This window comes from Ruditapes philippinarum, unplaced genomic scaffold, assembly GCF_026571515.1.
Source record: "Ruditapes philippinarum isolate M1 unplaced genomic scaffold, ASM2657151v2 ctg5365_1_1_1_1, whole genome shotgun sequence".
Classification (NCBI taxonomy): domain Eukaryota; kingdom Metazoa; phylum Mollusca; class Bivalvia; order Venerida; family Veneridae; genus Ruditapes; species Ruditapes philippinarum.
Window position 1 is genome coordinate 63,079 of NW_026856631.1, and position 12,163 is coordinate 75,241.

Here is a 12,163-nt window from a genome sequence, read left to right on the forward strand (position 1 = left end):
ATCTTACACTTATCCCTATTTAGATTTTATATGTTTTGCACTATAAATGAAAAAAATTAAAAAACAAACTAGCAATGTTTTAATGACACACGTTTGCAGACAATTTATTATGATATGATCAACTTCCATGGCTATTATTGTTTTATTTTGTTTGTTTATTTGTTGGTTGTTTTTTTTTCAATATTAAAACATATCCAGCGTATAGAAATACATAAATCGGCCGATTGTATTAATAACCTGGTACCACAAAAAATGACAATCACATTTATGATGGACGTTTACTCCGAATGACGGATTATGCTAAATGCTGGATCCTTAACCTTGTCGTTATTATATAAATACATAAATATACATTTTTTCTGTCTTACTTATTTCTTACATTGTTTTAATTTTTTATGTTAATCTGTCTTTATTTTTTTTCTTTGTTCGCTTTATATGTATACATGTCACACTTTCTCATATAAATGCCATCAATGTTAATTAATATATTTTTTCATGGGGAGGGCCGATCGCTAATGTTGTAAGAACTTGGGCCCAACCCTTTTGCTATTTGTTATTTCGAAATCAATTTGTTTCTCTGTATATTTACATGTATATATTAGCAATAAAATATGATTAAACTAAATACATAAATGAATTATGATAGAAATATTTTACATGGATAGTCAAAACAATGGTAATATAAGCTTGTCAGAAAAAGTGAAAATCTCGTCGGACAGGTCATAACTGTATACATTTGAATGTCATAAAATATAAAATGTCAAATATTTGTTGCATTTATTTTTAGAAAATATTGTAAATACATCCTGAAATAACAAACAATTACATATAAAAAGGAATATATGTTCTGGTCCGAAGTGACCCATCATGGTCCGAAATGACCATCACATGATCCGAAATGTCCCAAAATCTGGTCCGAAATGACCAAAAAATATGGCCCGAAATTAAGTGTCTGGTCCGAAACGTCCATGATCCGAAATGTCCGTAATTCTGTCAAACGCAGTGATCTCTTCGTAAACAGGACGTTTCGGCCCAAAACCAAATCGACTCCTTTGCGAAACGTTTCGGCCCTTTTCCGCGAGACGTTTCGGCCTTTTTTTATTACAGTTTTATTAAAGAATTAAAGGAATTTTTAAAAATTGTAGAATATTGATTGATTGATGGATGGCACACTTAAGACACTTAAATCCTTAATTAATAATCCATTATAGATCTATCGATCTCTTTTTTAACTATTGAGATAAATGCTATTTTTTTCAATGTGTAACTATAAAAGACAAATCCTTGATTAATAAGACAGTTGACAAAGTGCAAAAACTATTTGATTAACAAAGTTAATTACAATTATACCTAAAAAATTATTATCTTTTGATCTCTATTTATCATTTAACAGCTATTTAACTATTTAGATATGTTTGCTTTTCAAGGTGCAACAAAACGATTATTCATAGCTTATTGCTAATAAGAGGTAAGTAATATCAAAGAAAACTTCAAAAGTTTTTTTTAATTTATGACTTTTTATACGTAGACGCTGATGAAGAAAATATAGAATATCAGTCTCTACGAAAAACTTTAAATAAATTTATGGTTAAAGGAAAGCACTTTATCATGCTTCCCTTGGTAATTTTGAAAGAAGCATATTATATAATTACTTCTTGTATTCTGGGCCATATGTTGACAGCTTTGGAAAATCTATACAGTAAGGACCAAGTGTTTAGGTATAACTGACTAGAAATAAACATGAACAATGCTTTATTATATAAATGTAAAGTTTCATGAGTTCGTTTTCTCTCTCTTGTTTTTAGACATTTTGAAGACAAGTTGTATTGTTAGCAAAACAAAATAAAAGCTTAGTCTACGAAAGGTATCAACAATTACGAAAATGCATAATTACTTAAGGTGATAAAAACATAACAGGTTTTGATATAAGTAATTCTTACATAATTATGTAAGCCTACTAGAGCTCTAGGTCATAAATTTATATTTTTGTCCCTTTATATTTTGTTTTTCATAACCTTATCGAGTCTGTTTTTTAGCGAATTCAGCGTTTGTGAACATACTACAGTATCTGGTAATTTATTCCATTCTGGTATTACTCTTAATGAGAAAAAATGTTTTCTTATTTCCTTTTTACATGATTTTATTTTAAACTTCATGGAATTTCCTCTGATGTGATGAATATCAAGTTGTGCTTTTTCAAAAAATACATTATAATCTATATCTTTTAATAATTTCCATGCTTGTATGATATCACCTCTAAATCTTCTGTAAGCCAAAGTAGGAATTTCCAGAATTTTTAATCTTTCTACATACGATAAATTTCTGATACAATGAACCATTTTTGTTGCTCTTTTTTGAACTCTTTCGATTGCTTCAATATCTTTTTTAAATCTTGGACTCCAAATAATATTTCCATATTCAAGGTGTGGTCTTATAAGTGTTTTATAAAGTTCCGAAATTGCTTGATATTAACATGTAAGAAGGTATTTCTGACCAATCCAGTTATTTTATTTGCTTTATTGATACAATTACTTATGTGATGTCGAAATTTCAAATCCTTATCATATAATATACCTAAATCTCTATTTGCAAAAAGATAGATCTTTTTGAGAACCCTGCCACTTTTTTTTGATGATTTTTTTTTTCTTATTTTACTTTTTCATGGCCAAAAATCTACTGGCCCAACCTCGCAGTAATCACAGACACTTGGGGTTTGGAGCACAAAACGCCTTTAAAATCCAAATAAAATGCATATTTGTCAATCCCAGCACATGTACTGATCATATATATCAAAAAGACTTAATATAAGCCGTTTTGAAAAAAAATCAAATTTCAACATCTATAATAATAGATCTACAAAAGATAAAAATGTTCGCCGGAAAAAATCCGCACCCCTTCCGTCATAATCACCATGTATTTTATTCCATTTCCAATATTTCCACATAATCCTTTGGTCCATCGACACAGAAGATATAATTCTTCACGATGATGGTCAATTTTTAACTTCAACGGTAATATAAACAACGCAACAGCCGAAATAAACATCAAGATTATCGCCGTTTTCCTTCGAACAAGTGTCTGTGGCAATAATGCAAACAGGACGTTTCGGTCCCAAACTAAATCGGCCCCTGTGCAAAAATCGGCCCCTAGACGTTTCGGCCTTTTTCCGTGAGAAATTTCGGCCCTTTTTTAAAACAGTTTTATTTAAGTATAAAAGGAATTTTTATACTTAAAATCGTTAAAAATTGTAGTATATTGATTGATTGATGGCACACAAACAATTACTACATTTTCATCCTTTTTAAATTTGAAAAAAAAACATCTTGATAATAAGCAGATAAAATATGTTCCAGTGTTTGTTTATTATGTTTTGTTTTTAATAAAGTTTATATTCTGTTCTGTTTGTTTTGATTACTACCATTTTAGTCTCATTCAATTAAAAATCATAATTTAATTATTCAATTAATTCTCTCATTCCTTTTATTCTTTCATTTATTTATATGCTATTAAAATTCTGGTATAAAACACGATAAGGTAAGACTCTCTTAACTAAATAAAGGGCTGTCATCATTTGGTAAAGGGCCGAAACGTGCGGGGCCGAAACGTCTTGGGTAATTTGGGGCCGAAATGTCTCAAAATCGCAATAATCACCGGACTGATGCTAAATTTAGTGGCCTCTGGCCGTGGACTGGCGATTATTTCGAAGACTGTATTGAATATATAGTTAAACGCAGACAATATAGATCTATAGTCTAGAGCAAAGGGGGTTGTAACGGTGCCTGGACTCTATATTGGGGTTAATTTAGACCAAAATTGTGACCAAAACAACAGGTGACAATCCTTAGTCCGACAATATAATATGAAAAAGGCAATTAAAGCCTCAAAGGCTGAACTCGAGCTCAATTTACTTTTTAATACCGTGAAGTAGTATAAAATAATCGTTCATTTTTATTTTCCGTTCGGTATTTTATTCACTGCTTCCGTTTATTCTGGTTCCCTGTCCAATTAAGGTTCCCATATAAGTGTACATGACACCAGCCTACGTTTCCGTTTTCAATCAGAACATCTCGGTTTTTATCGTTATCTTGTCATTCAAAAAGTTGCGATGTGTCACTTCAGTACTTCGGACGAAAGTTTTCAAAACCATCACTTTCTAGTAGGTACTCGCGTTACCGTAAAGCTTGCTCGTTGAGCTCGCTATAAAACATAAACAAAACTTTTAAAATTCTTTACATTTTCAATGTTAGGCATACATTTTACATAAACATGTTTAATTTTTGCATGATGTTACTTTTTACGTTTTTTCCTCTCATTAAAATATGCAAATATGACGTTTCGACCCCAAAGTTGAAACCAAATCAGCGCCAGTGCAAAAAATCAGAACATAGATGTTTCGACCCTTTTCCGCGAGACGTTTCGGCCCTTTTTAATTACAGTTTTATTAAAGATAAAAGAAATTTTTATACTGAAAATCGTTAATAAGTGTAGTATATTAATTGGTTGATGTCACACAAACACTCATTACTGCTTAACAGTGAAAAATAAAATTGTGACCTTTTCTTTAGCATTGTATCCCAGGGGAGCCATCCAGGGCCATCATGACCCTCTTGCTTCATTTCACCCTTTAACCCATTACTTCATGAGCATTTTGTGAAAAATGACTGTTTTCATTGAAAAGTCTCCCGTTGCAAGTTAAATTGCTATAAAACTATAAAAACTGCTTCAATACTTATCAAGCTTGGCACAAGTGTTGACTGGACCATTGCCTTTGCAACAACATGCTCAGGCTTAAATTTCCTGTCACCATGGCAACGAGGGGACATTTCCAGGGCCCTCGATCAACCAAATCTGCGACCGATATTCGGCCGCAGTCCCCCACCAAAATAGTATGTTTTTTCCCCCTAACAGAGGTAAAAATTCCCCCTCAAAACATATAAAGTGTTAAAGAGAAAAAATGAAAACTTATGTTGTTTTTTAAATAAAAATCCATCTATTTGACGTTTATTTTGTAAATGGAATATCGTACAGTACATGTCTGCACGTTTCCGTTTGTTTTTCCCCCCAAAATCTACCGTCACATATTGGCCTTTCATCCTGTAAAAATGCTAAAATTTCAACAGAAATATGCAGAAAAAATCACAATTCCCATCAACAATTCGATTTCAATTTGTTTATTCATGAAATCATTTTTTTTTTGTCTTCAAATGTTACATCAACCACGGTAAATTTTGCCGTAAATTACAAACTTGTAAGTTTTGTTTTCATGATACTTTATTAAATAACTGAGGAAAAATGATCTTATAATAAACAATCAATTTAATTTTATATAATTTACATCAGAAACAACTAGAATTGTGGATGTGTAAACAGAAAACAAACAAATTTTCATTTGTCACATATTTTCGCGATGCCGATTTTTACGAATGTTTTCCAAAGTCAAGAAAAGGAAGCTTTGTCTTATAAAAGGGGTGTTAGAACACTAGAAATGTAGTTTATGAATAGAATTTACTTTATGTCCATGTATTGTTCATATTACTGGAAATGGAGAAATTTGTCTGAATGTGTTTCTAAATGCTTATTTTTTTTATTTTTTTTTTTTGGGGGGGGGGGGGGTGAATCATAAAGAAAGATAAGCAGCATAAAGATCTGATGGTTTAAGGTTTTAAAAACTTGTCTTCAAATCTTATCAATCACTTCTGAACAGTTTAGTGTTACCTATTTGGGATTTTTTTTAAAAAAATAATATGCATGTAAATAAAAAACAGCTGATATTTAAATAAGTTTATTTGATATTTGACCATAAAAGAAAAAGAGGAAAATTCCCCCCATACACCAAAATTCCCCCTGCTGAGGGTAGCGACCCGCTTCCCCCAAATTGGATTGAGGGCCCTGATTTCAAAATTCCCCAAAATCAATATTTTGCGTTGATTTTTTCCATCAAAATTGACTTCAGAGTTCTGCAACTTCTCAATTGATTGAGATAGAGACAAATGCTTTTCAGCGTTGGTTACACGTTAACTTAGGATCGATCTGGGGTCATTTTTAGCCTCTCACAAGTCCAAAATTTTCTTTGGGATGAGGGGGACTCGGCCCACCTTTAAACAACATTTCTCAAACAAAAACAAGTGTTGGGACTAAATTAGGCATTTTTTCACCATTTGAGACACCAAAAAAAGGGGGGGGGGTGAAAAAGGCGTTAAAAGAACGCCTTTAAAGGCGTATATATCGCGTAATGGGTTAAGTGGAAATTGTGGTACATATTTCCACAAGTGTCAAATATCATTTGAAACACTCATTTAATGACATGCACTTAGACATGTTTTCACATTTTTGTTTCACACAGTTCTGTTACTCAAAAGTCTATGTAATTGGTTAAACCACCTTTACATTTTATTAAATCTTAGCATTTGCTTAGCAAATTATTGGACAATAAGTGAAATGTTTATTGCTGTTTTCTACTTCACAGATATCTACAAGTTCGTAATAAAGTAACAAAGAAGAGATCTATAGACAGAGCTGTTATTTCAGTAGTTCCACGTAGAGCCTGAGAAACAATAGCCAAGAATTTACTTAGATGAGAATATCTAAAGAAAGCCGCTATTGTAACCAAAAGAAATTTAATCAACTCTGATCCAAAGTTTTGATTCAAAATCTATAATGTGGAGTAACAAGTACATAATTATGACAATACATACTGGAAGGACGGCAAGTGGATCCATGAGAATCATTTTCGTCATGAAAAACACATCCTGATAGTTATAAATTTGCATATATGAATTGTATTCATTTACTAAAATTGAAGCCATATTATAAAAGTAAACATGGAAGTTTACACTGAGGAGAAGTTTATATGTGATGTATGTGGGAAGTGGTTTTCTGACAGGAGTAGCCTTAATAGACACAAGGTGGTACACACTGGTGAGAAAAATTTTATGTGTGAATTCTGTTCGAAACGATTTTTCTATGGGAATACGCTGAGGAGACATATTGAAATACATACGGGAAAGAAGAACTATACCTGTGATAATTGTAACAAAGCCTTTTTGCATAGGGGTGATTTAAAGAAACATATGATTAATGTCTGTAAAAACATGTTTCCAAAAAGTAGTGATGATACACTAATGGCTGTCAAGAAAAAACGCTATAAATGTGATATTTGTGAAAAATTCTTTACTAGCAGAAGCGTCCTTGAATGTCATATGGTTATACACACTGGAGAGAAGAATTATAATTGTGACCTCTGTCATAAAGCCTTTTCTCAAAAAAGTCATGTTAAGAGACACATGTTAGTACACACTGGCGAGAAGAATTTCAAGTGTGAAATCTGTTCCAAACAATTTTCAGATAAAGGTAATTTTAAGAGGCATATAAAAATTCACAGTAGGGAGGAGGATGACAAAGCATCATATGAAAGAGAGGATGCATGTATTACAGGAAATCATTTAAATACTAAAGAGAAGAAGTATAAATGTAGCCTCTGCCTTAAAACATTTTCTCAAAAAAGTTATGTAAAGAGACATATGGTAATACACACTGGTGAAAAAAATTTTGAGTGTGAATTCTGTTTTCAACAGTTCCCAGATAGTGGTAATCTTAGTAGACACAGGGAAATACACATTGGGGAGAACGTTACGAGTGATAATCATGACAAAGCCTTTTTGGGGAGATGTCAATTAAAGTTGCATATGGTTAAACGCACTTGTGACGAGAATTATAAATGTGATATCTGCAAGAAAGGATTTTCTCGAAGAAGTTCTTTAAATGCACATATATCAATACATGCTAGCGAGGAGAATTTTACTTGCAAAATCTGTTCAAAACAATTTTTATATGGTTGTAACTTGCGGAAACATATGGTGATACACACTGGGGAAATGAAATATACATGTGGACTCTGTAAAAAGACGTTTGCCAGATGTAACGATGTTAAGAGACATATGTCAATTCACGCTCATAAGAGGTGTCAGGGACCGGAAGAACTAGAAATTAGCTTATAATTGAAAAGGATTTGTTTTGACACATTGTCAAGAAAAGTTATTGTAACTTCCCTGTCAGAAGAGCCGTCAAGGATGAAGACGATATCGATGTATCTTTGATTATTTTTTGATTATTTACATTAAAAATTTAAAATGTCTATGAATTATTATGAAAATTCACCTAAAACATATGCAGAAGCACTGAGTGGCCATATCTAAACTTAGCTGTTGTTACATGTTGGACACATTTTATAGCAGTGATGACAAAAAATGGTCAGAAAAAAAACATGCATAGAACATTAATTTATAAACAGGACACAACATATTTGTATGATAATCATATTTTACTAAAATCATTTAAACAGGCATGAAAGTGAGATATATACAAGCAATTAGTAGTAATTATCATATATCGGTGTATCGCTGATATTTTGTCATCCGATATCAAGGTAACACAGTAGCACGGGGGAGGAAGTGTTACACGAAAGATGGAGTTCTTATGATAACTTGTTTGGAGTTCTTATGATAACTGTCACGGAGTTCCTGGAAAACGTTACGGATTTCTGTGGAAAACTTTTCTATATACTTGAAGAACTCGCGTAAAAAATGGTTATTTTTAACTTTAAATGGGGAGTTTGATGTGCTAAATGAAACTTTGATAATTAAGCTTGCCCTACATATTGTATTTTGTTTCAGAAAAAATCGTTAAGTCCATATTTTGTCGCCTTTTTAAAAAAAATCTGGTAGTTTTGAGAAAAATTACCAAATTACTTGCTAATTCGTACATATTGACCTTTTCATTTGTGATCTTCTTCGTTGCTATACTTAATTACCTAATAATTATGGAGAGATGCAAACATAAAGCCTGAGCTAATAAATTTATACCCGACTTTTCAAATGTTACGGAGTTCTTGCGATAACTCAAAATATGTCCTGGAGTTCTTATGATAACTTTTGTTTCTGCCAGTGTGTTTTGTGCTTAATCACGGCACGTTTAAGCGTATTTTTATTAGTCAATAAGTGTGTAAATCATTATGAAGCATAGTACGCTTATCATTTGCAAAATAATTTGGTTATATAACGTTGGTTTTGATCATGTTTTTCAGTTCAAGAGATATTTTTCTTACCTCCGTTTCTTGTGGTTTTTTTTTGTGTTTGTTTTGGTCTTTGTGTGTGTGTGTGTGTTTTTTTTTTATTTTATTGGAATGACTGTAAACATACTTGATGTAGAGCATTTACTTACAGGATAAAAATACGCTTTGAATTTAATACTCAAGCATGATTTCGTCATATATGCATTATTCCTGGCAGTTTTAGAGAACATTAAGTAACTATGCTATCGGTATGCATGTAAATGGTTATCAGCAAAATAGTAGGTAGTGTGCACTACCCTTATCTAAATTTAATGAGGTGGGTGTCGTCTTTATGTATTCAACGGGTATTTCAATTTCTAAAAGGTATCAGTTTTTGTCATAGAAACGTATAAAGTTCTATGAAAATGATATGACGATAGAAAGTAAGTCTTTAATAAGATATGTGAGTCACCGTAAGGTTCATGCCGTTTATCGACCTTGTTCCTTTCTCTATTAAATCCAATGTAGCATCACGTGACGTATAGCAATTTCCATATTTCGGAAAATTACTGCATACATTTTTCTTATCAAAGTTGGAGTCCTAGTGGAAATTTTGCAACAACTTTTGCTGTAATTGATTACAAAAATATATTGTCGAACTTCTTTCGCTCGAACAAATCTGTCGAAGAGATCGGTAGTAATCGGTTGATTTTTTATTCATAAAATATCATACATTTCGGGTGCATGGGTGTGAAGGATATCCCGGTTATATACGTTACATGGTATATAATGATACAATTTACTTAGCCGCTTCTTGAGGGAAGCCCAACTACTTATTGTCTGCTTTAGAAAGGCGGTTGCTTAAAACAAGTTATCTGAGAAAAAAGTGTAACTTTTAAATATTTTTTCCTTGGCGGTTTAAGCCATGTTACTGCTAAATACAGGTGACCGCTGATTCAGGTTTTCCTGAAGAATTTTGTTTGTTTGTTTATTTGTTTCATTTTACGCCTTTTCCCAACAGTATTTCAGTCATATGGGCGGGTAGTTTCCATCGTTCCTGGAGAGTTACACCAGTACTAGACTACCTTCCTCCGTGCTAAACTACCAAAGCATCTCCCGGGGATCGAACCCACGCCAGAGAGGTAACTGGATTAGAAGTCATCGACTCAAACCCCTCGACCCACGGAGGTTGTCGTTCCTGAAGATATAACTTAGCACCTGTTTATCCTATGTAGAATGTACACCAAAGCAGTTTCATGTCTTCTCCAGATATATTCATTGATCGTGTTTTAATTTTGCCACATGGCCTCAATGTTGCATTTGCGGAAACTTATGACATAAAACTTTTGTTGACGAACAGTATACACAGAAACATTTAGTGCATTCGTTGGGTTTTATAATGTCAATATGATTTCGCACAAATTTAATTAGGAACTAAAACACGATCAAAACCAACGTTATATAACCAAATTTTTGTGCAAATGATAAGCGTACTATGCTTCATAATGATTTACACACTTATTGACTAATAAAATACGCTTAAACGTGCCGTAATTATGCACAAGAAACACACTGGCAGTAACAAAAGTTATCATAAGAACTCCAGGACATATTTTGAGTTATCACAAGAACTCCGTAACATTTGAAAAATCGGGTATACATTTATTAGCCCGGGCTTTATGTTTGCAACTCTCTACTATAATTAGGTGATTATGTATAGCAACGAAGAAGATCACAAATGAAAAAGTCAATATGTACGAATTAGCAAGTAATTTGGAAATTTTTCTCAAAACTACCAGATTTTTTTAAACGGCGACGAAATATGGACTAAAATATTTTTTTCGGAAACATAATACAATATGTAGGGCAAGCTTAATTATCAAAGTTTAATTTAGCACCTCAAACTCCCCATTTAAAGTTAAAAATAACCATTTTTTACGCGAGTTCTCTAAGTATATAGAAAAGTTTTCCACAGAAATCCGTAACGTTTTCCAGGAACTCCGTGACAGTTATCATAAGAACTCCAAACAAGTTATCATAAGAACTCCATCCTTCGTGTAACACTTCCTCCCCCGTGAGTAGAAATATGGTGATAAAATACTGCAAATCAGTCTTAAACAACACATAACATGTAAAATATAACTTGCCGTTGGATCATGAATGTTTTTATCTTTCTTAAAATTTTAGTACATTTTTCTCAATATTGATTTTCTTGAAATATTTTGGCTCATCTGGAGGCATGCAGCTTTAAATATTAAACATAGACAAAGCAAGATATTTTAAAATTACTGTGGCATTGTCTTCTTATTTTAATCAAAATTGTTTACAAATTGAATATTCCTGGTCTTCATTGTATATAGTAAACATGTTGCCTAGAACTTGTTTTGCCAACATTTTTAGCTCACCTGAGCACAACATGCTCATGAGCTATTGTGATCCCCCACCGTAGGTCGTCGTGCGTCGTCAACAATTACTTTAAACAACATATCCTCTGAAACCAATGACTGCACAGTAGCCAAACTACAGGAATGATCTTTTAAAAGTTGTTGAAATGGTTCAGGTCTGTTGCATAAGTTGGTCACTGGGCCAGAAAAGGAGTTTCAAAAATGCAATTTCAAATATCTTTTTGTCTGAAAGTACATGGCCCAGAGCTTTGATATTTGGTATATGTTATCATCTGTAGGTCCTCTACCAAATTTTGTCCTTAGTGTCAAAATTAGCCCCGACCCAGAGGGTCAGAGGTTTTCCTTATATGTATTTAGTAACTATCTTCTCTGAATTGACAAGGCCCTCCACCGAGTTTGTTCAAATTAAAGTCCTTCGCCCTAAGGGTTGTTGATTTTTAGCTTGACTATTCGCAGAATAATCGAGCTAATGCAGTCACCCATTTGTTGGCGTCAGCGTCCCTGTGGTTAAGTTTTTGCATGCAAGCTGGTATCTCCATAACTACTGAAGGGAATGGATTGAAACTTCACACACTTGTGTTCTGTGATTATCTTACATGATTGGCACAAGTCCCATAACTCTGATTTGCTTTTTTGCATAATTATGCCCATTTTTCGAGGTTAAGTTTTTGCGTGCAAGCTGGTATCTCCATAACTACTAAAGGGGAGG

At 32.9% G+C, this 12,163-nt stretch overlaps 1 protein-coding gene across 1 annotated transcript; it reads left to right on the top strand.

Moving 5' to 3' along the window:
• Positions 1-7,138: 7,138 nt before the first annotated feature.
• Positions 7,139-8,134, top strand: LOC132747170 (zinc finger protein 271-like). The gene has a single exon (XM_060736497.1). The coding sequence runs from the start codon at positions 7,200-7,202 to the stop codon at positions 7,995-7,997; it is 798 nt and encodes a 265-aa protein (XP_060592480.1). The 5' UTR covers positions 7,139-7,199; the 3' UTR covers positions 7,998-8,134.
• Positions 8,135-12,163: the final 4,029 nt, after the last annotated feature.

Excerpts from the sequence above, each read along its gene's own strand:
- LOC132747170 (XM_060736497.1), top strand. The coding sequence starts at position 7,200 with ATGGTTATACACACTGGAGAGAAGAATTATAATTGTGACCTCTGTCAT.